The following is a 27,068-nucleotide window of genomic DNA, read 5'->3' as shown; positions in this document are numbered from 1 at the left end:
TTTTCCCTGTGAACCTCAACACTATATATTTGGATCAGATTCCTATGGCATAACAGAAGTTGTTCATCTTTCAAAAATCTATCAATAGCATAGATGAAAAAAATTAATACTTAGGTATTACTAGTATTACTAACATTGCAGCATTACTAACACAATATTGGACTGATGGGTAAATGCCCATTGCAAGTATTGGATGGAGTTCATTTGTCCTAGAATAGCTCATTTGAGAAGCAAAGAGAGGAAATTGTTATAAATTTTGTATTTGGTCCCAGGTCTTTGTTCTCACCAGGTTTGTTATTAATGAACTAGGGTTCGCTGTTATTGTCAGTAGTATATTTGTACCAAGGGCACTTGTTAACATAAAGCTTAGTCCTCAATTGTGTGCACTTAGGTTTCCAGGGGGGTAGGGTGGGAAACAAAACCTCAGGTCTGGGGCTGCAGCAAAGCAGTTACACGTCTTATTCAGAAATAAAATAAATAAATAAAATGAGAAAATGTTTCCAAATGGTGTGAAGATTGAAAAACTTCCCCGGTACTAAAAAATAAACCGCCGTCATTCAGATGTACTTTAGAATCAAGGGCATGTTCTTTTCCAGTGGCTAATAGTGTCCACTTTTTCAGCTGTCTGCCTCACCATCGCAGTCTGGAGGTGAATTGGCCAGTGTTTCCGTGCAGAATGTTAAAACAGCATTTACATTTCTCACGGCTGCTTTGCTGTTATCTCCTTCAAATGTACAGTGAAAACGCACAGCTACTGAAATGCCAGAGAGAACACGTCCCGATTGTAAAAGGTGTTGTGGCGAGCAGTCAGAGAGGGCCTCCGGGCCTGTCCTCGTGACAGGGTCTTCACTTAGCCAAATAGGACTTCACAGTTCCCTCCCACCCTTTTGGATGAAGAACACACGTTACTGTGACCCCAGCTACTTACGTTAGCAACATTGTCCATCACCTTGTACTAGAATGCCACCATTCCACCCATTATCTCAATCAGCACTTACTGAGGGCCTCCTGTGTGCTAAGACCTGTGTGACCAGCTCATCTTGGTTTACCTGGGACTTTCCTGTGTTAGTGCTGAAAATTCTGCATGCTGGAATCGCCTAAGTTCCAGACAAACTGGGCTGGTTGGCCTCCTGACCCATACCAGGCACTGAGGATCAAGACAAATGACAACCCTATTCCTGCCACCAAGAAGTATGTAGTCTAAGAGAGAATCAGAAAAATAAGGCAATTACTAGAGTTTGGAAGGATCGGTACTTAGCATTATCAGTTGGGCTCTATTCAATGCAGAAAGCTGAGTCTAACTTGGAGGCCAGAGAATGCACCGTGAAGCAGACAATGCTTGAGTTGGATTTAAAGAATGAGCAGCACAGCATTCGCAGTTAAATTCTGCAAATACTAGAAGAGGAGATGCCAGTGGGATGTCATGCAATGTTATTCTTTCTCTGAGTCTCAAAATGTGTGTATCTGGTTTAGCTTCCCACAGCATGAAGGTGGCATTTCAGTATGAAACAGGCAGAAAAGAGAAGGCTTGCTCGTGGTGTGCTTTATTATGGGACAGAATAAACCCCATACAATTTCAGTCCTGGAGATGGTGCTCGTTTTCTGATATAAATATGTAATACATATCTCTGTCCCTGGAGATTGTTTTGAAAAGAGTAAGAAAGAGATGGTAGCCTTTACTGGAGGTTAGGAACACCGAAGTGGACACCATGCAAACCAAATAAAATGTAAGGGGTTCTTTTTCACATGTTTATTTTGGAAAAAAAAAAATCAAACTTACCAAAAATTGCATTTTTTGAAAAATTGTATGCTTTTCATCTAGAAAAGCCAATCATTAAAAATGTGCCACATTTACTTTCTCTCTCTTTATACATCTGTGTACATAGTACTATTTATTATTACTGAGTCATTATTAAGTTGTGCAAATCATACCCCTGCAATTGTTAATATTCCAGCGTGTATCTCCTAAGAACACAAGAGTGTGACATTCTCCTACATTACCACAATATGCTTTTATGTTCAGGAAATTGAACACTGACACAATGCTATTATCTAATAGAGTGTCGGTATACAAATTTTGCCTATTATCTCAATAATGTCTTTTATGGCAGTTATCTTTCTAACCTAGTGTTCAGTCCAGGCTGCATCTGGATAGCACATCTCGTATTCTCACTCTGGAAGCACTCTTAGCCTTTTTTGATCCTTCATGACTGACATTTTTGAGGACAGGCCAGCTGTCTTTCAGAATGCCCCTCGGTTTGGGTTTGTGTGATGCGTCCCCATGATTAGGTTCAGGTTATGAATGTTCGCAGCCTAAGTGACTGTCCTTCCTGGCACATCACATGGGGAGATTCCCATGATCAGTTTGTCCCCTCACTTTGACCAACTGGCTAAGGTGGAGACCTGCCAAGTCTCTTCACTGTAACATTACCAGTTTTCCTTTGGTAATTAATAAGTAATCTGTGGTAGGTACTTTGAGATTGTGCAAATATCCTGTTCCCCTCCAAAAGTCTACTCAACGTTTTTCGCATCTGTGTCAGTCTGCTAAGGTTGCCATAACAAAGTACCACAGACTGCGTGGATTAAAACCACAGAAATGTGCTGTCTCACAGTTCCGGGGGCTAGAAGTCTGAAATCAAGATGTCAGCACAGATGATTCCTGCTGAGAGTTGTGGAAAGGATCTATCCAGACTTCTCTCCTTGGTTTATAGATGAGCATCTTCTTCCTGTGTTTCTTCACGTCATCGTCCTCCATGCACATCTCTGTGCCCAAATTCCCCTTTGTATAAGGACACCAGTCATGCTGAGGTAGGGCCCGCCCTAATGACCTACTGTAACTTCTTTGCCTCTGTAATGACCCTATCTCAAAACTAAGTCACATGCTGAGGTACCGAGGGTTAGGACTTCAATATGAATTTGGGGGCACACAATTCAACCAACAACATATGCATTTCGACCATCCATGAACACTCCCAGTGTTCATATAGACAGAATAGGAAATCCGAGCTGTGACTGCACGAACCTAGATGTTTATTACGGAGCCACAATGGTATTAAATCCCTCTCCCTACCCGTTCTCAGGTAAGAAGTCAGTGCTGAGCCTGAAAACAGTGAAGAGGCTGGTATAAGATTCTCCCGGCCATCCGTCCACAGGGCTGTGACATTTACACTTACCCATATTTAGAATGACTTTTCTCTTTCGGTGCTAGAGATTTTTAAGTGGGTTTGGTTTACTGCTCACCACCCAAGTGTGTGCTTTATGGGCCTGCCAATTGCACCAGCAGCTAAATTGGGGACCATATTTATTTTGTGCAGAAACAAGTAGTCCACTGGGGAAAAGTGTTTATCTCTCGGTGCATTGTTTTGGTGCATGCAGGCAATGAATGCTAACGTCGGGTGCTCACAGTAAGGGTTGTCAGCAGGAGAGGGACCCGAAGTCAGGTGAGATGCTTCATAAGTTTTTAATTCAAAGGACTGAAGGACAGAAAAGATGGAAAACAAAAAGGCAATTACCTGAGAAGTCTCTGCTAGAGGAAGATTGAGGGGGGAGGAAAAGAGGCTTTCCTGGGCTGTAAACCCTGCAGCACTGTGTCTGTCTCTTAGCACTGATAGAGAGTTTGTGCTGGTCACATCGCAGGTTCTGTAACCTTCACCTGCGTCACGTCCTTGTGTAGAAATGGGCAAAGCCTGAGGAGGACATTCACTCGCTTTCCTTGGTTTCTCGATCAGGTCACCGACATAAAAGAGAAATTGAAGCTCTCTAAAAAGGTCTGGTCGGCATTACCCTACACCATCTGCAAGGATGAGAGCGTGACCGCGGGCACATCCAACGAGGAGCAGTGCTGGAACGGGCACAGCAAAGCCAGGTGAGGGTGACTCGACGTTGTCACGGACGGGGGCACAGCCCGTCCCGCCTTGGAAGACTCTCCTGGCACAACTCCGCAGACCTGTTTATGCAAAAAGCAACAGAGGGCGGAGGGGCGGGTCATCACTTAGCAACAGCTGCTGAGAGTGACAGGTTTGATGGGCACCCGGGAGCAGTTACTCTCAAGGTGCCATTAAGCGTGGAATCCTCGCTTGAACGTCTTGCCTCCGGATGAGGATGGAGGACTGGTGACAGATGCCAGCTTACAGATACCCTGAGATCACAAAGAGCCCTTTTATGTTCGCTATGTCTGCCTAATGACTTTAAGATAGCAAAGCTATTTTTATCCATAAATTTGCAGGGTTCTCTTGTTTTCATCACCAGTTAAACAGGAAACAAAAATTCAACTGTAGTTTGTTTTCACCCCAGAGGGGGAAAAAAATTGAAATGTTCATTGGAAAGGTAAAAGAAAACGTCTGAGGGACACAGGGTAGGGTTCCAATAGGCCCCACACCTTGGGAAGCCCCAGCCTGACAAGAGAAGGCTGTTTTCCTCGTTCTGCTCTGCGGACCAGTGCTACATACGGCCACTTGGTATGGGATTTCTGAATTTGTGGATTGAGCCCAGAACTGGGCTTGGCCTGGGTCTTCACAGGGTGGAGAAGCTGGAAGGGGGGACTGATTGGGAGCTGGCAGGCAGGGCAGGAGGCCAGGAGAGGACTCTGCCGGAGCCCCCATCAGCGGGGTTGCAGGTGGGTGAAGCAGCTGGTAAACTGGACTCAGGGGGTGTTTGGGGATTGCCCGGCAGGTGGAGAACTAAGCGGGGAGTCTATTCTGGGCCTGACAGGGCGGTTTCAAGCATAGGAAACAGCTGTGATCAAAAGGGAACAAGAAGGTATGTGCTTGTTACATTCAAAAGAAACTACAGAAGTTAAGTAGAGTGAGCAGGGTGCACGTTGGTGTTATAGGTTAAGCTGCTAAACTGCAACTTTTAGCACCTAATTGTTAATGACATTATTAACCATAGTAGGAAGAGCTTAGCAAGGTGAAAGCAAGACACCTACAGAAAGAGCTGTAACCATTTCAAGTTGCCCAAAGGATCAATATCCAAATCTTAGACTGTGAGAAGGAAATAAGTCATGTTATTAACAACATTCCCCCCTAAAATACTTAGTATTTTACCAGTGTCTGGCTTTTGAGCTAGAAGACCTTTGGCCAGCAAATTCAGCTGTGAATTAACGCATCTGATGTGTCTTTTCCTGATGACCGTACGGAAAGACACTGGCAGGGATGACCAGATGGCCTAATGAATAAAATGCTTGATTTTTTCTGAGTTGCTCTGTTGCCCAACTGTGTTTACCTTTCAGCCTTGGCTAAAACAAAAGCTGCGTTTTGAACTACATTCCCAGGGATAGTCACACAGGTTACTAGGTATTTGCATACATGCAATTTCTTACAAAACGGAATGTAAAAAATGACCGTGGGAAGGGACTAAATGCCATCAAGAAAATGAGCGGGGAAGATAAACACCATCGAAGTGAGGGCTAGAGGAGATTAGGATGCTTTGGCCAAGTTCCTCCTCGTGCAGATGAAGAACCCAGACAGGGTAATATACCGAACTAACAAGGGTAAAAGCTGGGAATCTCCCAAATCCTAGCTCAGTATTTCTTGACAGCAGTAACCTGCCTCTTAAGTAAACAGCAGCTAAATGCTGTCCTTCCCAAGTTAAGAGAACAAATGAAACAGATCTTAGTCTTTATGAAAGATTTGGTGGTTCTATAGCATTCATTCAGTTGGTCAGTCCTTCAGCAATATTATCATAATTAAGCATTCCCTCTGTCCCAGGCACTGTTCCAGGCTCTGTGGCTTAATCGCTATAAGATGGCAATGGGGTCAACACACAAAAAGGCTCAGTGGCTGGAGCAAGGACAGTGAATTTGTGCACTTCAAGTGCCACACTGCTGGACTGCCGATTTAGGAAAGGATCACATGGGGGGAGAAACACCTGGATCAGTACTCAGGGACCAGATTTGAATGTTATTTTGAGATCAATGGGATGCCATTGGATGAGTTTATGCAGGTGGGGGAAATGATCAAGTTTAATTCAATAAAATAATTTGTAGGCATATTCCAAAATTTAACATAATATCATATATCTTTTATTATATAATAAGTATATTATTAAAAGATTAGGCTGTCAGATATTTGTGATTCATTTGAACAATTACAATTTCATGGTTTTCTTTAGTCCCTTTTAAAAATTCTATTGGCAGGAAATCTTAATAACTTTATATATACTAGCATAGTAAATAGATAACCAATAAAAATTTGTTGAATTAAATTTAAGTGACACTTTTTTCTCCTCCAAATATTAATTGATCTACAAACATATCAGAGAAGTTTTTCACTTAAAGAAATTCTACTGAATCATTTTTTAAGTTGAAGAATCCATTTATGATGTGGATAAAACTTATTTTTTCCCACTTTTGAAGTATGAGTTTTAAGATGACAGGTCTTTTTAAATTTTTAGAGGTGACTGTATAAAATAAAAAGAGAAAGAAAGAAAAGAAAAAAGAAAAGTTATCCTCATCACCTATGTGAAATAAAATAACCAGAACTTTTATTTAAAAAAAAAATCTTGGTTAATAGATATAGAACCAAGATGCTTATTAGCACGGATAGAGACTGTCACATCTGGAGTTTATAAACTCAAACCTGCGTGACGAGGTCTCCAATAGACCAGACATTACTTCCTCTCTTCATGCTTCATCTGTCGGACTCCTTGAGCCACGTTCTTCTGTTTGCACCTACTCCTGTGCCTGGTGTCCTAAGTGTTTGATCAAGCGTGTCTTCCACCACCCATATTTTTCCTGATTACTTTCTGAATCCTACTCCATATCTCTCTACCGTACTTCCTTGATTCAGAAACATACCTCTTTCCATTTTTAATGATCCTGAAATCAAAATGCCTCTTACAGTGGATATGTCCATGTACTCCATGTACATTATCTTATTTTACCCCGAAAGCTGTTATTAAATTAACAGCACCTGTTGAAATTGATGATAACTTGAAAGAGAAGAGGACACACAGAGACATGGCTGCTGTGGCGACCACAGGGTGCAGTTTGCAGCGTTGACACCATGGTCAAGGGTGTGTAAGCACTGGCTCCCTGAAGGTCTGAACCCACATTTATCCCCAAGTTTCCCCCACTCACTCCACCCTCACCCACCTCTGACAGATCTCACTCTGCCTCTGCAGCTAAACAGGTCTGGAAACAGGAGGTGGGGGAGGAGGGCCTGTGCCCTTTGTTGGGAGAAAATTGCAGGCGTGCCTGATGGCCCTATCAGCATTTAAAACTTCATCTGACAACAAGACAAGGTGGTCAAGAGAACATCTTCCCTACTTTCTCTTTCCTTGCCAACCTCCTGGGACAATGTGAAGGTCAATGAGATAATGTCTATGAAAATAGTTCATAAATCCTAAAACAGTACTTCCCAAACTTTAGTGTATTTAAAAATGCAGTGCTATGGACTAAATGCTTATATCCCCCCAAAATTCCTATGTTGAAATCCAAACCCCCAATCTGAGACTCTTTGGAGGTGGAGACTTTTGTAAGTAATTAGGTCTTGAGGGTGGAGCCCTCATAAATGGGATTAGTGCCCTTATAAGAACAAACACAGGAGAGATGATCTCTCTCCGTGTCATCCGAAGACACACAAAGAAGGCGGCCATCTGCAAACCAGGGAGAGAGCCCTCACCAGACACAGGATCTGCCAGCATCTTGGTCTTGGACATGCTGGCCCCTAGAACTGTGAGAAAGAGATGTTCGTTGTTTAAGCCACCCAGGCTATGGCATTTTTGTTGTAGCAGTCCCAGATGATGAAGGCAGTAAGTCTGGGACGGAACCCGAGTGAGATTCCGCATTTCTAACGAGCTTCCAGGTGATGCAATTATTGCTGATCCAGGGACCACAATTTGAGTAGGAGGCTGTAAGGCAGAGTTGCCAGATTTAGTACATAAAAATACCAGACAACAAAGAGAACATACCTATACTTAAAGATTCGTTGTCAATCTGAAATTCAGATTTAACTAGAAGTCCAGTGTTTTATCTGGCAGCCCTACTTTCAGACCCTATTAACAGGTAAGACAATCCCTTTTTCAGTCCACACCCAAGCCTCAGGGAGAATGTTATGATTTTTTGTTTTGTCTTTGCCTTCACAGATATCCTTGATGTTTCCTTTAATGGGGCTTTCCTTATAATAAAAACAACAGCAGCAATATGGGCTGGGAGGCCACCTGGCTCAGAGCAATGTTGCCCACTCAGGATAGCCAGGGCACAGGCAAGTGTGGCGTCATCTCAACAGCGAATTGCTGAGGCTTCACCCCTCCATGTGCCCAGGGAGAATTCTGAGTTGGGAATACAGCACAGCCTTCACTGTGCAGGGAGTCATCCACACAGACCTCGCGTCCAAATGGCGCCACCGTGATGAGTGGCAAGGATAAATACTTTGAATCCTTGGTAGCATTTGATTCGATTCGTGCCTTCGTCAGCTCCGGGTGCTATAACAAAAATGCCATAAAAGAGCAGCTGAAACAACAGAAATCCGTTTCTCACAGTTGTAGATCAGGGTGCCAGCAGGCTGGGTTCTCGTGAGGGCTCTTCCCGGCTTGTGGACAGCTGCCTACATTGCTGTGTCCCCACTAGGCAGAGAGAGAGAGAGAGCACTCTGGTCCCTTCCTCTTGTAAGGGCACTTATCCCATCTTGGGAACTCCATGCAATCCAACCTCATGACCTTTTAAACCCAAATGACCTCCCCAAAGCCCCCAACCTCCAAATACCGTCACACTGGGAATTAGGGTTTGGGAGACACACAGACATTCAGTTCGTAGCAGTTAGTACTCAGAATGACCTCCTACTAATCAGAAGAGCTGAGGAAGGGTTTTTCTTAGCGTTCTCGGCAGTGTCTATCACCTGAGACAGGCAGCCCAGTCGTCTTCAGTGACCCGCAAGAAAGTGAGCCTGCAGGTGTAACTTCCAGCCCTCCCATTTTTCACTTCCCTAAGCCACTTCTCCGGGGTGAATGGGAGAAGATACGGCCACGCTCTGCCTCAACTCAGACAAATAGGAATTGAAAGGAAGCTAGTAAGTTACAGAGGAAAATCGATAATAATCTAGAAGGCCAAAAGGAAAAAAAATTAAAGAGTCGTGGTTCAGGTTACAAATCTAGGCCTCCCAAAGTTCCCGGGGTGAACCTAGAGGCCCTAGGAGGACATTTGCAGTCATCAGTCATCCCGGGGAAGGGCGTTCTGGGCAGTCGGTGGCCGGAATGAGCTGTCTGTACGGGAGCTGGGAAAGAATGATTAGATGGGAGGCAGGAAAGCATGGGCTCTGAAGGAAATAAAACTTTTATATGGTCAGCACATATGGGTTAGAACTTTGTCAGGCAGCAGGAGAAAAAATAAAGCCCTTATGGTGTTCACATAGGCTCTTACCTTTCTGCTCTCATAAAGGCAGATTCTTGCTTTTTAAGAACACAGCCAGGTGAAACGACATCATCAATAACTTCTTTGGGGATTGTTTTCTTTTTACAGAGACCCTTTTTCCAAACTCGTAGGGATTAAAAAGGAAAGTAAAATCGGAGAGACAATGAGATGGGAGAGGAAAAATGCAAAGCAGTCTAAGAGCCCAGCCCCGCTGGCACAGAGGTTATCTGATGGAACATAAATTATTTTCAGAGTTTTCAGGTTCCTGAGTCATTCATTTCTAGACTCCTCCCTTCCCCCCCATAAAACTAGCCAAAAAAAAAAAAAAGGAAAAAAAACACAACTTTTCGATTTCGATTTTGCTCCTTGTAAGCCAGTGTTTAGCTGTCAGTGTGTCCTTTCTTTAAAATGCCTCTGGGAGGAGGCTATCAAGGAGCTGGCTGGGGGACAAAATTAATTGGACCCCTTGGAAACGTGGCTTTTGCAGGGAGCCTCTGCTGTTTTTCAAGACACCTGATCCTCGCAGAAATATTATGTCCCCAAGGAAATCCTTCCCAAGGCCAGGAGGTAAACACAGTAAATTGTAAGAAATAGGAAAAGTAGAAAAATCTAGAAAATAGATCAGTCACTCTCGCCAGCTACTGTGTAGACTGGCTAACCAAAGAAAATAGTGAGGTATGAGTGGCTAAGTCCGAGCAGATGCAAAGAGGATGAAATGATGCATGATGATGTCAAAGATAGTGACTCGCAGTCTGAAGGACAATATTGTTTTAGTCTGATACGGACTATGTCCCAAAGCACTCTAGCTGTATTTTAAAGGACTGTAAAATATTCAATGTATACCAAGCCAAACACCTTGGGAAGGTGGGAATTCTAAGATAAGAACTGGCAACTGTCAAACCTGGCATTCTAAAATGCCTACTTCCCTTCCCGGGCACACGGGGGGATAGGGGACCCCATGAAGTCTTCCTGAGTGTCCGGGGGGAGAGGAAGCTCCGTGAACCTCCTGCAAGTGGCAAAATGTTTTTAGGCAGAGACAGCTCCAAATAGCAGGAAGGGATCATGTTGTTGGTCCATAACTCAGCAGCCCTGAATACTGGCTCATGGGTCTTTTTTCCTAACCACTCTGGAGTTTGTAATCAAGAAAGGATGGGTTTGGGGACCTCCTGCCAATGAATTACGAGGCCAAGTCAAAGAATTTAGCTTCTGCACACTGCTGCAACCCGTGAGCTGTGCATTCTCCAGAAGAGTTCCCAAACCATTTCCTGCCTCGCGTTCTCCAGCTGGAGGAGAGCCACACAAATCGTTTTTCTGTACATGAACTCGGGCTTTAAAACTCCAGGTTCTGCTGCTGTCAGCCACTGCTAAGGAACAGGTTTGGCATTTGGCGGAAATTTGGCATTTGGCAATTGTCGGAGCCATGTTAACAACTTAATTTTCATAAGAATACATTAGAATCACCTAGTAATTATATAAAGTAGCTACCTGGCTTGTCCACAGTGGCCCTGTGGGTCCCAGAGAAGTCACAGATGCTCCGGGTCATACGCAGTGCAGTTCGTGTGCCTTGGACCCTATCTCAGTGTCTGATCTCGTGAAGTTCCTAATGCCTCAGACAACTCTAGCTTAGCAGTCTTCAAGAATTTATAAATCTACTTAAAGCATAAGGTCACAGTATGCTTTGAGTAATACCACTTTCCTCCAGGAGAAAATGGAAAGGGAAAAAAGTCGTTTATATCAATAAGTTTAGAAAAGTAGTACTTAAAACTTAGGTTTAAAAAATTGTGGTCACATACACCAAACATAAAATTTACCATTTTAACCATTTCACAGCGTACAGTTCTGCAGCATTAAGTGCATCCGCACTGCTATGCAACCGTCACCCCCACCCACCCACAGAACTTTTTCACCTTCCTAAACTGAAACTCTGTTTTCCCTCTGCCCTTTCCCCACAGTCCCTGGAAACCACCATTCTACTTTCTATCTCTATGAATTTCACTACTCTGGGTACTTTATATAAGTGGAATCATATAATATTTGTCGTTTTGTGACTGACTTATTTCACTTAGCATAATGTCCTCAAGGTTTATCCACGTTGTACATGTGTCAGAATTTTCTTCCTTTTTAAGGCTGAATGATATTCCTATTGTATGTGTATACCACGTTTGTTTATCCATTCATCCATCAATGGACACTTTGCACCCTTTGGCTACTATGAATAATGCTGCTATGGACAGAGGTATGCAAATATCTGCTCAAGTCCTTGCCTGAGTGTATTTTGAGCATATACCTGGAAATGCAGTTGTTGGATCATAAAGTAATTCCATTTTTAATTTTTTGAGGAACTGCCAGACTGTTTTCTACAGCCACTGTACCATTTTACATTCCCGCCAGCAGAACACAGGGTTCCAATTTCTCCACATCCTTGCCAACATTTGTTTTTTTTTGTTCGTTTGTTTTAAATAATAGCCATCTTAATGTGTATGAAATTTAACACTTAGATTTATGAACACTTCTAAAAGAGGTTACTGACACAATAGGTTTGTAGTCACTTATTTGAGGCCATATGGGTTTCAGAATTCAAAACTTTTTAGAATTTAGAAAATCACCACAGTGACTATGCTGTATATTATATAATACTCCCAGTGGGGTCTGGGGCTGCCACCCACAAACACATTAATATTTTTTTGCAGCAAAATGTATTAATATTTACACTAAGTGAGATAAATGAGGACCGTAATTAGCCTCATTTCAGATCAAATGAAGTTTTGCTAACAAGCAGGTTGAAGAAAAATTCTTGGAGATTCTCAAATTTCAGAATGGCACAGAAGGAATTTTGGACTTGTATTAGCATTATATCTACTTAGATGAGTAAAACTTTTAAACCTGCTGAAGCGGAATGAATATAAAGCTCAGAATTATAAATTGCTATAGAGATGGGTGTTGAATGGAGCTCATGTGTGGCAGCAAACAGTTTTGAAACTACTTTCACCCCACTCTTCTAATTGTGCCTTAAGAGAGGAGCAGTCTGAGGAAATATTAGGAATGTGGAAAGAAACCAGGCCAGCACTCGGGCATCCTGTTTCTCCCCATTCCTGCCTCAGTGCCCATTTGGATACGTAACAGCTCCATTGGGCACATTGGGCTAACCTTCCTCACTAGTGCCTCATGTGAGAACTTTCACTCGCTCTCAAATCCATTCCATCTTCAGAGTTGTGCGTCCCTCTCCCAACATGCAGTGCCTTACGTTGGAACAACTACCTGTATTAATGCGATGATGAGAAATACTGAATGCTGGTAAATTAACATGCCTCTCCTCCTAGCAAGCACATTCATGTATCAACAGGTGATTTCTGGAAGCCTCAGCACAGCTGTAAGGAATGTCTTTGAATGTTGAGAATGGCAGGTACTGTGATTGGCCAGTGGGAAACTTCTGCAGGGACAAGTCGTGTTTAATGTCTCTCAAGTGACAGAAGCTGACTGTCACCTGACTCTGGCAGTGAGGGCCTGCAGCCACCCACAAGGTTGAGTGTATCAGCCCTCCCACCTCCCAAATTTCCTCAGAATTCTTCCACTCTCATAGGCCATAATTGGCCATAATGTTTAGATGTAATCAAGGAAACCTACATTAACAATATGAAATTAGATGTGAAGAAAAAGAATTCTGCGAAACTGCCAAAGATTAAGCTCCTAGCCATGCTCTTGCAGAATTCTGCAACACTGCCAAAGATTAAGCTCGTAGCCGTGCTCTTGCAAAATGCTTAGTGTTCGTGGATGCCACACCACACCGTCGCAGGGAGCATTGGCAAACCATGACATCCCTGTTCAGCTCTCCAGTCTGTCTTCGCTTCTGGGTTCTCCCTGCTCCAGGTAGACGTGCATCAGCCTTGGAACCTGGGCAATCTGTGCCAAGATGCTGCTCCTTCTGTGACTCCCAGAGATCTGATGGCGCAAAAATAGAAGGCTGCATGTCAAAGAGCTGTGCAAAATCTAATAAAAGGAAGAGCATTGTGGGCTCAAAGATGTGTCTATTCTTGCAGGATATGAGCAGTGTGTAAAGAGACCAAACATGAGAAAAAACAAAGAAATGAGCTCATGAGGTCCTAGAGCTGAACGGGGCTTTCACAGCCCCTTCAGGCTACACAATGGATGTCCACAGATTAAGCCTCAGGATCTACCTTTGGAGTGGCAAAATGGCCATTTTCTTTTTCAGCTGTTTTAGGTTTAAGTTTCCACATTGTCTCCAAAGTCACCCTTTGAATACACCGAAAGGAGAAAAGGTTCTTGAGGACACGGGTGCATTGTTACTTGTTTTCGCTGTAAGTGGCTGAGCATCAGTGGGCACAGTTAGAGGCTGGGTTTACGTGGCAGTCTCTTATTGTTCCTGGATGTTCAGACTCCCAGGGGTAGCATTCCCATGGAAGCTATCGCAGTGAGCTTCTGATAAATGAGTCTTGGCTAGCCATGCAGTGCACACGGCGTCTGAAACAGTGCCCACCTCTGACTCAGCATAGGTACAGCTGCAAGAATTAGTTTCCAAAATGCAGAGGAGTAACACCGGAATCAACCGTCGCTTTTCAGCTCCTCTCAACTCCTGTGTCAGCAAAGCGTGCCGTGCACCTGCTACTGTTTATTCCAATGGGCTATCATGATTAAAGAGCTCATGAAGCCTGGCACGTATAATTGCATGTCAATAATGGTCACTCCAATGTCATATTTTAGGGGTTATATCAGAAGACAATCTCAGAATGAAATAAGAATTTATTTCTATACCAGATACATTAAAAGGCCAAACAGAAGTTACGCTTTACAGCAAAAAGAAAGAGATATGAGTCCATGGCTTTTTAAAATTTCTATGAGGACATTTTTTAGGGCAATAAATACTTGAAGCTTCATGGAAAAGAATTTACAATGCACTCTGTGTGTTTTATTATTCATTATTTGGCGCACATTGTGAAGTCGATTTTGTTCAGGATATGGATGAAGACATGGAGCTTATTCAGGGGACCTCTGATTTAAAATGGGTAAACCAATTCATGCACAAATACGTCATGTGTAAGATTCAATACCTGAAAAATGCCTTAAATATCAAAGTTTCTGTGTGCTTCTTTTGGAGGCTGATGGATAGGGCCTTTGTTTCCAGAACTTGGAAAAGGACTTGCAGAAAGGGGAAGAATTTTAAGCATAAGGATATTATACAAGAATATGTAAATAGGAATAATAAAATAGAAGAGACGATGCTTTTTCAGCTTTCAAGCAACAATAGTAGAGGCAGAAGGAGAATAATAGTAATAGCAGTTAGGCAGGGCTGCCACCAGCCTATAGAAGGTCAGTGCTGGATGTCCTGAGCCACCTTGGCCTTTGCCCTGGAGGAGGACCCCTAAGAGCTGTACCACTGTGCTCCCATGCCTGCCAGCTTCCTGTTGGGTTCAACCAATCAGAGGCAGCAGCCAGAGGTCAGGAGGTGGGACTAGAAGGGTCACTCTGTCCTGCCCCTGGCTCCCTCCCTGCAGCCTTGGTTTGGCGGTTGCTTTGTCATTTGGGGCTTCTCTGTGGTTCCAGTTCTTGTGCATTCTGGTGACAGCTTCTGCCCCTTATCCCATGTGACCCCTTCTCCTGTTGCCAGCCCCAGGGTGCTTCACCTCTCTGTGCTGGTTCCCTTTAAACTGTCCACACCTTTATAAATACTCTCTTCTTTAAAATCTCTTTATTCCCCCTCTGAGTGTGCCATCTGTTTCTTACCAGGACACAGACAAATATAGCACCTTTGTAGGAATTAGAAAAAGGCACCCAGATGGGTACATGGGGGTTCGTTATGTTATTGTCACAACTTTTATATATGTTGAGAATGTTCTAACATAAAAAGGTTACCAAAAAGAAAAGAAAAAAGGTGCCCCTTTTGATGAATGGTGCCCTGCAGGGGCATGGCTTGGTGACCATAGAAATGAGGCTGGATTTCAGCACCAACTCACTCTCGGAACTTGGAGGATGACTTTGTGCAGTGCACAAAATGCGCAACTGAACCTGGCAGCCCTACAGAAGGCTGGGCAGATCCCTGAAAGCTGGAAAATATCTTGAGGAGAAAGGGAGGCTAGACCTGGGTCCTAAGGATATTTGGGACTTAAATGGGAAAGTGCATTACAGGCAAGGAAAACCTCTGGGTCAGGCAAGCATGACATGGATACAAGGAATAGATTCTGTAAGACAAGGAAAGTTCTCTGAAGAGAGTATTGCAGCATAAAGAAGTAGAACTGGGTAGAGATGGACTTTGATTGCTGAACTATAGTTATGAAACCCACCAGGCAGTTCGGGGCAGTGTTTGGGCACCTGGGCTCTGGAGCCAGACAGGGCTTCCATCATGCTTTTGCTATCTGTTGGCTCCATGACTTTGAGCATTTGCTTATCCTCACTAAGCCTCAGTTTCCTATGTCATAAAATGGGGATAAAATAATATCTGTTTCCTAGATTTGCTGATGGGCTGAATTTAAACATGCATGTCAATTTCTTCACACCGTGCTTAGCATTAAGTGCCCATTAACTACTATCCTCAACAGTTTTCAAAAAGAAGAGTAATATGTTGAAAGCAATATTATATGAAAAGTAACCAGGCCACAGGTGCAGGGTACACTAGACAGGAGAGAAGGGGGCAGGGAAGTCAGTTTGGGGCTGCAGTAGCCGTCTGAGGTCCAGTGAGGGACACAGGAAATGGGGAACAACAGAAGCAGGTATGAGAAGCTCTGTGAGAAAAAGAGAAAGAAAACTGGGGACTGGACAGGTCATGACACTAACAAGGATTCAGAGAGGGCCCCGAGCATGTTTCCAAGATCTTTAGCCTTCGCTTGTATAAATACACCTGGGCAGTGCAGACAGCTGATGTCGAAGCACTGACAATTTTGACATCTTGGTGTAAGTAAAAGAAATATGAAGCTCAGAACCATTAGATTTTGCCCTTCTGTTTTACTGAAAATTGTTGAATCTACCAAATTAGACCCAAGATTCTATTATAAAATAAAACCCTAATGGACACTTCAATCATTCGGTAATCACTAGTCATTTCCCAAACGTCCCAAAGGGTTTTTTTTTTTTTTAATATCCAGAAGTTTCTTCTGATTAAAATCTGAGGTGGGGCCTCTTCAGTTGAGAAAGAGCATCCTTATACAAGTGAATTCTCTCAGATCATACATAATTAATGAGTAAGAACTGGTTCTTACTACCAAAATTAGCAGAAGCGAGGAAGCTATCAAGTCCTCAACTTGAGCTATGTGGCATTTGGGGTGGAGGGAGGAAAGAGTAGTTAATTTTAGGTAATGGTTTCTAGAAGTCCCCCATTTTATGTTCATTTGTAGCAAGCATATCTAAGAATTCAGTGCCGCTTGGAAAACTAGTCTGAAGCCATTTCAGATGCATCTCCCTCTGAGAAAATGTATTGTCTGTTTTTACCGTTTGGCATTTTCTCCGGGAACTATGTCCGGTTTTTGCCAGGTGTCCTGGCTCACTGTTAAAGGCAGAGTGGCAGAATCTGGTTTTGCGGTCCCTGCTACATCGCCCTCATCTGCTCTGTCCCCCGCTGCTTTGCAGATACTTGCCCGAGATCATGAACGACGGGCTGACCAACCAGATCAACAACCCCGAGGTGGACGTGGACATCACCCGGCCCGACACGTTCATCAGACAACAGATCATGGCTCTCCGCGTGATGACCAACAAACTGAAAAACGCATACAATGGCAATGACGTCAACTTCCAGGACACAAGTAAGAAGATCTTTACCGGAGCCAGTAAAATATGGTTGAGTGAAATATGGTTGTAGATATGACCATAGTTTTTCTTCAAGAGCAAAGTGCCACTTTGATTTAGTCCCATTCCTCTTCAATCTGTGAAGCTTTTTATAGTCTTTTGGGCAGAGAGCTCTGATCCATGAAACTTAGGATGCTACTAAAATCATAGCTGGTTTTAAGGAATAGTTCCAGTGGATTACATGCAGCCACACCAAAGCCGAAATTGAGTTTCATCTACCAGTTGATCTGTTAATGACAAAGCCACAAAGTAATTTTTTCACTTTCTTCTTTCCCCATCAGCATTTACAGCTATCCCAAAGTCCTGCCCCCTTTCCCTCAACACCACCCAAAAAAGAATGGTCTACACATGGCTTAGACAAGCCGGGGCTAGAATCCCTGTCTTATCCCTTATGAACTGGGGTCTTAAACTAAATACTCTACTTCTTGAGTCTCAGATTCCTGTTCTGAAGAGTGGCAGCATCCCTGCCTAAAAGGCTGTTGGGAGTCTCATTCAAGTGACCCATAAAGGAGCTAAGATAGTATCTGGTGGGTAGTGAGTGGGTTCAACTGCATCATTTCCCTCTCTGTCCAGTCGTGCACATACAAAACCATAGACATTTGTGTCTGAAATATTGAGAGAAATAGTAAAATGCCAATGCAGTACTACACATGGCTAATCTTTTAAGGATCACAGAAGCATCAGAAGTGACTTGAAAGACTATTAAGTGAACACTGACATGAAACTAACTATATCTGAGTTTTGTCTGAGTATTTTCAATATGTATAGCTACAAAGGCAAGTTTTTTATTGTTGTTTTTTTGTTGTTGTTGTTTTTGTTCTTGTTGCTTTTTTAAAGTGTATACCCCTACAGAGTTTCCAGGAAAAGAATTCTTGAACATAAGATGTGAAGTTGCCAAAGATTCTGTAATTTGGTCACTGAAGCAAAAGGTGATGCTTGTGTGCTTAGATTAATGAGATAGAAAGACACAAGTGACAGATGGAAGATATCGAGTCATCTAAGTCTTAACCATCAGCCTGCTGAGTTGTACCCTACAGAAAATTTTCGTGCTTTATTCCATTTTAAATAACTCAAAAAATTAATTTTCTAGGCCAGGCGCAGTGGCTCACGCCTGTAATCCTAGCACTCTAGGAGGCCAAGGCAGGTGGATCATTTGAGCTCAGGAGTTTGAGACCAGCCTGAGCAAGAGTGAGACCCCATCTCTACTAAAAATGGAAAGAAAATTAGGTGAACAACTAAAAATATATAGAAAAAGTTAGCTGGGCATGGTGGCGCATGCCTGTAATCCCAGCTACTCGGGAGCCTGAGGCAGGAGGATTGCTTGAGCCCAGAAGTTTGAGGTTGCTGTGAGCTAGGCTGACGCCATGGCACTCTAGCCTGGGCAGCAGAGTGAGACTCTGTCTCAAAAAAAAAAAAAAATTAATTTTCTAAACACAGGATAATTACCAACCCAGACTTCACTGCTGTAAAATTTCTTGAAATTATCCCATTATCTCTGTTCCTTTTAGCTAAACTTCTTTCCTTTTCAGCAAAGAACAGGACACAAGGTTTTGGGTTTGTTGCTTCACTCTTGCTAGTACTTAGCCTCACTCCTCACATTTTATCCATTCTTTCTTCTCCATTTAATAAAATGCTATATTATCTAGAGAGTGACCATTGGAATAAATGATTCGAGATATGTAAGAATTAGTTGATGTTGGCCTCGTTGCTTCTCTCTCCTCTTTAATGTGTTTAATACATGTCAACCTGCAAAGCTCAGGGAATGTACAGGGGGCAGAGATCTTGCTCTTTTTCCCCTCAAAAGAAAATAAAGTCAACAACAATTAACCCAAGTGCCAAAGTTGGCCTCTTTTTTAGGCTAGTATCTGTCCTACAAACTATTATCACATCTTATAGCTGTCATTACCCTTACTGCTTTTGACATTTTTAAGTTTTCTATCCCACCCCTTTAATACTTGCATTTGTGATTCCTTTTCAAAAAGAGATGGGACCATTATATTTCCCATTCAGAATCTCCTGTCATTATTTGTTTTCCACATTTTTAATGTTCTAAATCATTTTAATAATATCTTTGTAAAGATTATATTACTCCTTGTTCATGATACCAGTGTTCAGAACCGTCCCCTTAGCAATTCTGAGATCTCTCAATTTAATTAATGGGCATTTTCCCCCTTGAAAAGGGCACTAAAGATAAATCAGAGGAAAATGTTAAAAACCTAGTACAGTCTACTCAAGTGATCTTATCTGGTATTTAGATGTCTCATTGAGAAAAAAAATTATGCTTATTCTCCAAGTGTGTGTCTTTGTCATGCAAGAGGACAGTAGAAGAGTCCCTGTATTGCCCGGGCTTTACGTAAGGTGTGTCTAGCAGCCAAGATGGTGCCAGCCTCTCAGGAGAAGCTCAACCAGTGTCCTCACTTCTGGCCAGCAGGGAGGAGACGAGAGCTGTTGGTTGGAATCATTGAACAAATCAGGGAGACAACAAATATCCTTACAAAGCTTACAGTTTCCTGAGTCCTTCCAGGAACATTATTCCTCACAACAATTCTGTGAAATAGATATTATTACTCTCATTTTCACAGGTGAGAAAATGAAGTCTCATTGAAGTTAACTGGCTCGCCCTAGTCTATTTAAACAAAAAATGGCAGATTAAATTCTAGGTTGCCTTGGCTGTGGGAATCCCATTTTTTCCATCAGGCATCATTGACAGTCCTGGGCTGGGTGCCCTTGTGCACGTTATAGAGTTGTCCTCACACACTGTCTGAAAGCTACATGTTATTGTCTGTATTTGCTTAGACAAGGAAACTGACAGAAGTTGAGTAAACTGCCCCAGGCACATTTGTTTATTCAACAAGTATTTATTGAGCACCTGCTGAATGCCAGGGACCACTGAAGGCCTTAGAGATACAGAAGTGAATAGTCTATACCAAGTCTCTGCCCTCACCAAGTTTGTATCCCCAGCATACATTTTTGAGAAGGACATGAGCAATAAACAAGCAAATAAATAATACCCTCCCAGGTGGTGACAGTACTTTCACACAGCCAGTAATGACGGAGTCTGATCCAGGGCCAGGCCTGAGACAGAGTTTGTCCAACAAGAAGGAACCAGGCAGTAAGGAGTGGGCTTAGAGCAGGCCAAGAAGTCCAGTTGGGCAGGGAGGAAAGACACCACCCTGAGCTGACATACCGTGTGGGCACCTAGGCATTGGTTTCAAGCAGAGAATGGCCAGCCTTTTCAGTAAAGGGCCAGATATTAAATATGTTAGGCTTTGGGGGCAACACGGTCTCGGTCACAGCTACCCCACACTGCTGGTGCAATGTGCTCATACGTACGTGAACAGGTGTGGCTGAGTTCTAATGACACTTCATATATGGACACTGAAATCTGAATTTCACATATGCATTTTTCACATGTCACAAAATATTATTCTTCATTTGATTTTTTTTTTCAAACACTTAAAAATATAAAAACCATTCTTGGTTGTTATGAGCCATACAAAAACAAGCAGCAGGCTATCGTTTGCCAACCCCTGGTTTAAAGGGAGAGGCTGGCTGGGACAGAGCCCATCCTTGCTCTTAGGCAAAGAATGCAGGTGGGGAAAGTGGCCAAAAGTAATAATAACGTATACTTCCCACAACTATTTGCTGCTGCTCTTCTGATTTCCTACTCATAGTGCTTTTTTTTCCTCTTCTATGTTTTCCTTTAAAAATCCTTTTAAAAGTATGATATCTGCTAAGAGCAATGGCTCTGAGGTGCAAAAAGAACAAAGAATAGAATTTCTTAAAAGCAATTTAAATATTGACCAGGAGAAGAAATATGGCCTCCCATTGGGCCTGGGGTTCACAGGTTCCTTAGGTTTTGTAGCTCGGATATCAATTAACACTGCGTGTCAAATACCTATTTCTACAGTCCACCGCCCCTCACAAACTTGCCTGTTAAAAACAAACCTGTCAGGGTGGGGTGGAGGCTGTGGGTGGGGAGGAAATCTCCGCAACCATGCTCATTTCCATTGGGTTCTTTGTTGCTCCTTGTTCCTGGATTGAGAAGTAACTTTCTTTTTCAATCTTTCCACACCAGGTGATGAATCCAGCGGCTCAGGGAGTGGCAGTGGGTGCATGGATGACGTATGTCCCACGGAGTTTGAGTTTGTCACCACAGAGGCCCCTGCAATGGATCCCGACAGGAGAGAAGTGGACTCTTCCGCAGCCCAGCGCGGCCACTCCCTGCTCTCGTGGTCTCTGGCCTGCACTGTCTTAGCACTGCAGAGACTGTGCAGATAATCCTGGGATTTTGGTCGATGAAACTGCATTTTAGCTATTTGAATGGCCAACTCACTTCTTTTCTTACACTCTTGGACAATGGACCATGCCACAAAAACTTACCGTTTTCTATGAGAAGAGAGCAGTACTGCAATCTGCCTCCCTTTTTGTTTTCCCAAAGAGTACCGGGTGCCAGACTGAACTGCTTCCTCTTTCCTTCAGCTATCTGTGGGGACCTTGTTTATTCTAGAGAGAATTCTTACTCAAATCTTTCGTACCGGGAGATTTTCTTACCTTCATTTGCTTTTATGCTGCAAGAGTAAAGGAATCTCACGTTGTGAGTTTTTTTTTTTTTCCCATATAAAAAAAAAAAAAGGCAGAAAGAAAATAATTTTCCTTGTAAAATCAGGCCAAACCCCAAGACAACTGCGTTTGCAACAAAGAAGCAAACAAGAGGGAAAAATAAAGGAACTTTAGCACTATACGTTTGGCATTGGCCAGCCAACTCCCAATGTAAGCTTTTCTGTGACAAATTGGGTTTATAAAATGCCTATGGGGGAGAAAGCTTGGAATTTGTTTTAAATGTAGTGAAAATATACTGTTGTCTTGGAGGTGTCACCGTGCACTCTAACCACACAATACCAAATTGATTTGGAGGTACTGATAACTAAATTTAGAATTTCATCTTTTAATGTGAGGACAAAAATAATTACAACTCAGCACCTCTCTCTCACCCTGACCAATCTCAGTTTTGGTAATGGCACCATTTTTCTTAATTCCCTTAATGTCTGTCCATTTTATCCAATTGGCACAGATTTTTCACTTCATGTTCAGTTACTAGCAGACACCCCTATCAGTTCATCCTTCTCAAGGGTCTCGATTGAAAATGATCTTTGATGATACGATATCTGCTTTTCCACAGTTTTCACATTAATTAGATGTTTCTGGCCCTGTGCTCATCATCCTCCCACAATAGGGGTTTTTTTTAATGAGTCGATAAACAATTATTATAGATTCATTCATGAGTTTTCATTCTTAACTATTTGCTTTGTGTCAGTTGGTTTCTGCATCACAAGGGCATTCTCTTACAAAATAACTCACAACAACAACAAAAGAAAGTCAAGACAAAAATATATATATAGTATTGACATGGAGATTTCTTTCACTTTTTTAGTCTTAGTATGATCATCTATTTTTATATCTCTATATATATAAATCACAGATTTTAACTTCTTAATTCCAAGCTCAGGGTTGACACACCTTTGTAACAAAAATGTTTTGTCAACCAGCTCTTCTTGTTTTGTGCTGCTCAGAGAAGGGATTCCTCAGTGATCTGTGAGCACCAAGAATCAAGAAAGAGAACTTTTTACGTATCTAACTGTCCATTTATTAAAAGTTTGCCAGGGCACACCCTTTTTGCATGAACACGCTTTGTCCTGGGTGCTCCAGACTTACACGGAGCTCATGGGATGAGCCGTGGGTGTGCAGGAATTTACTGGTAATGAAAACTGTACGTGTAAAGAATGTTATTCATAAAAAACCATTGCTTTCATGTACACCACCTTTGGTCTAGGATTCCTGCTTGGCACTTGGATAAATGGCTTAACTCAACAGGCCAATTTAGAACCACCGCCTAACCTACCCACCAAGTATGCCAAAGCCAGGCCCTATGCTCCCCCAACAGAGAGAAGCAAAATAAACCAAACTGGGGCTTTGTGAATACAGTTGGCTATCCATGTGTTTCTTCGTTTTTATGTTGCATCTGGAGTAGGGAAAAGTCATGTCTCGAGACACCATAGTATGCCAGTCACATTTTAATTAACTCATTGACAGTATTGACACGTAAATGCTATTTTCCGATCTCTGTTCTCATCAAAATTAAAATTAGTTATTGATTTAGTCATCACGTTTATGTAGAACACACGCGGCACAATAGTATTAAGTATATTTGAGCACTTTTGCAAAACAGAAAGTATTTACAAGCATCTATTGCTACTTTATGCCTAATGAAATATAAAATGTAGGATTCTGAGAGACTTTGTGGCATCCTTTCATTTGAACCTTGATGAAAGTAACAATCTAATTCAGCATTCCATACTTCTAGAAAACCATCTATTTCACTGCCAAACTTTGGCTTCCTATCACCGATTACACATAAAAACATCTCTATGAAGGACCGATCATTTACGTTGCTCATTTCATTGTATGTTCAGAAATCATTATTGTCTTTCTCCAATGATTAAGGTGCAATACAAGTTAAATCAACCTTGATTTTCCAAAATATTTGAGTAATAACTTGTTTTATGGCTTTAAACTCCAAGTCTTTCTTTTTTTTAAATATTTCTGCATTATCTTTTATGAAATAGATCAGAATGTTTTGTTTTTCCTGTGCTTTCACCCCCAAAAGGTTTTGTGCATGTGTATGAATACACATTATTTTAATGAATGTGAACCCATGTTCTGTATGCACTAAACACACAGATAATATACAAACGCCTGCTTCATTTGTTTCAACACCTTCATTATGAATATTATTCATACTGATGAGATTTAATGATGCATATGAGCCGGGCAGAGAGCTGAAATGACTGTCAGTTAGTGATGCCACGATATTAGTCACCCCGCATGGACACGGTCAAAATAATATTCAAGTTGTACTTCTTGGTTTTTCTCATTAGCCTACCATGTCATATGATTCTCAGACTAATTTAATATGAGAATTTTTTTTGTCCCTAAAGGATTTCATTTAATCTAGTTACCCCATTTCAGTATTTTGGAATTTGCCCCCCAAATTAATTTTTCTCATTTCAGCCTAGTGAGAGGGGATGCAGTGATGCTCCGTTATTTTTGACGACCTGCCCTCATTTGCTCTGATGTCCATCATCACATCATAACTTCTGTTATGAATAGAGAGGAATGGGCTCACTGAAATCAGACACTAGAAATTGATGGGTGACGCTCATAACTGCAAACACTTAGCTTATTGAAGTGCCTCTATTTACATGTTCTTTAGTTATAATATGTATTTTTCTAACAGAAATACACGTCTGTAACTGGTATATATTATACTTTGTATATGTTACAACAAAAGCTAAACAGAGGCTAAAGTCTTTAGCAGAGAAGAATGAACTGCAAATTTATGAATAAGAGCTCTGTTTACGGTTCTGTATTGAAGGACAACTGTGACGACCTTCTGTCATTGTAACGAAGGCCAAGTTGGTACTTTGATTATAGCCATCATAGAACGTTAGCACTAGAAATCTGAGTCCCTTACCCAGATAGCATTAAGGAACTTATATCACCTGCTTGAAATGTAAGGGATAGAAAATACTATTTTGTCTACACTAAAAAACACTGTTACTCATCAACAAGTAGTAGTAATTATAAAAGTAACATTCTTTAAATCAAACACATGGAAAATAATATTGGAGGCAGAACCCTGATATTTAATTTCTATTCCCTGCTGCAGACATTAGCCTACTTTAATTCTTTTGCCATTACATACATGTTTTGGCTACAGACTGAACACCAACTAAAGTCCCCAAAGAGGAATAAAACATAGCAAATTCCTGAGATGTGATTCTTTTATTACTTCTCTTTGCAAAGCTAATTACCAGGTGGTTTGATTAAAGGTAGAAGCATTAGCAAATGCAAGTTTTATCTTATCCAAAACTTGCAGAAATTTAAACTCATTTTTATTCACTTACAGTCACTAACAGACCTGACTTTTAATTAAAAAAAAAAAAAAAGACAGTTTAGCTTTGCCAACAGAACAGTAAAGGAAACCATAACTTATAAATTTGCAATGTGTTCCTCCTTGGTGGAGACATTAGCCAGTGTTTAGTTTCAGGCCAACTGATACAAATAGAGTATTGATTTGTACGCATTCTAGAGACTTGCTACATCATGGTTTGCTACAGCATGGACTCAGCTTAGCAGGGGGACATTTTGAACTTCATTCAAAGTTGAGTAGTTACTGGAATCTTTGACACTGCCGTGTAAGGAGATACTTCCATGAAAAGACCCCTAAAGATGGCATAATAGTGAGGTCTCTGTGTGCATATACATAATATATATGCAGGATAAATGTGTGCACCAATCAAACCTAAAATTTTATGTGACTGTCATATGAATATTATTTGGGTTAAGATTTTTCATTTCTGATTTGGATAGAAAATTGCTATTAATCTTGTATTAAAATAGTTTTTAAAAATCTACCAGTGCCCTTTCTGCATTTTCTTAATTATTGTCATAGTCTAAATTTAGAGCTTTTCAATTTTTTCGTTTGAGAACTTTTTAGAAGTTTCAATATTAAAAAAAGAAAAGACAACAAAAACAAAACCCATAGATTAAACCAATGCCACTCCTAAGAACACTCAGCATTTGAAATCAGGAACTATTAGAACTTTAGAACATTCAGAGTTTCCCAACTGTGTATGGAAAATACTGTATCTCTCTTCTTTTGCATTGGATTTTTTTCTCAGAGGAAAATTTTACTGGCTTGAGAACTGATGTCAATACCTTATAAATAAGGTCAGAAAAATAAGATCAGATGTGAAAAGACTAATAATTTCTAAATCCAGCCAATTGCATTGATTTTTATACTTCTGAAATGTTACCATGCTCTCAGGCATGCTAAATATTGTATAACCTGCTAAAGATTAATTTAACAAATATTAATGTGCTCCTACTCTGTGCAAACCCCGCTCTAGGGGCTGTATCACTGCCTGTGAAAAGCCACCAGCTGAAAATTATTCCTTCCTTAAAGCAGTTAACAATGATTATTACAAATACATCACTTATTTCAGGACTGCTCATTTAAATAAAGGAACCCATACAAATAAAGGTATCAAGAATACAACATTTAACTGTAAGAAATACTATAATTTAGCTCACATTATTACTATTTTGGTTTTTATCCAGAAAAGTGATTTTTACAAAACAATTAAGGAACATTAAGTTAATCCCACCTACAAAAATCAGAAAACTGAAACCAATTTATTGGGAAGGAAAAACATCCAAGTGGTTTTGGAAACATAAACCACAGACACGTTCATCAGGTAACAACAATATTTATTTTAATTTGCTCTTTGGATAATTGGGCTGAGTGAGATATAGTTAAAATATGTGTAGCAAAATGACATTGATTTTAAGAATCCAACTTGTAAAATCATGGCAAACGGGAATGAAATGTTTGTATCTTGAGAGCTAGAAAGATGTAGCCACAAGTTTAAGTAGATTTGAGCAGACATTGACAAATGATTTAGTACAGATACATTTCCATTCCATAAACACATCTATTTGCGGGTTTAAACATGTGGCCAAGCATATTCTGTTGGCTCGTAATTGGGCCACACAGCAAAGCCAAGGAGGAATTAGATGCTTCCCTTTGTAGCCTGTTTAAGGATCTCGTGTCTCGTACACCTTGAAACAGAAAGCAGAGCAAGAAGACGGGAATTTTACCCCGTGAGCACTCAAGTTTGGAAAGAAGCAGAAAGAAGGCTTACAAATGGGATTCAAGACAGCAGAAAAACATTTAGCTTGAATAAAGTCATCTTCTCTTCAATAAGAACAAGCATCAGTGGATTTTTTAAATTAAAAAAATTGATTTTTATTATTTAAAATAATAAAATGTGGCCCACGTTTTTTGGTTACTCTAAAAAGA

At 41.4% G+C, this 27,068-nt stretch overlaps 1 protein-coding gene across 1 annotated transcript in view; it reads left to right on the top strand.

Annotated features, from left to right (window-relative positions):
• The window catches only part of GPC6 (glypican 6), a 1,073,567-nt gene extending 1,047,947 nt beyond the window's left edge, over positions 1-25,620 (top strand). Inside the window, exons 7-9 of the mRNA XM_045566886.1 lie at positions 3,729-3,865; positions 16,925-17,100; positions 21,222-25,620. Coding sequence (XP_045422842.1) covers positions 3,729-3,865; positions 16,925-17,100; positions 21,222-21,424 — 516 coding nt within the window. The 3' untranslated portion in view covers positions 21,425-25,620. The remainder of the gene's footprint in view (positions 1-3,728; positions 3,866-16,924; positions 17,101-21,221) is intronic.
• The last annotated feature ends 1,448 nt before the right edge of the window (positions 25,621-27,068 follow it).

The sequence above is a fragment of the Lemur catta genome, chromosome 13 (assembly GCF_020740605.2).
Source record: "Lemur catta isolate mLemCat1 chromosome 13, mLemCat1.pri, whole genome shotgun sequence".
Classification (NCBI taxonomy): Eukaryota; Metazoa; Chordata; class Mammalia; order Primates; family Lemuridae; genus Lemur; species Lemur catta.
The sequence above is the reverse complement of the archived record's forward strand: the minus strand, read 5'-3'. Positions and strand labels throughout refer to the sequence as shown.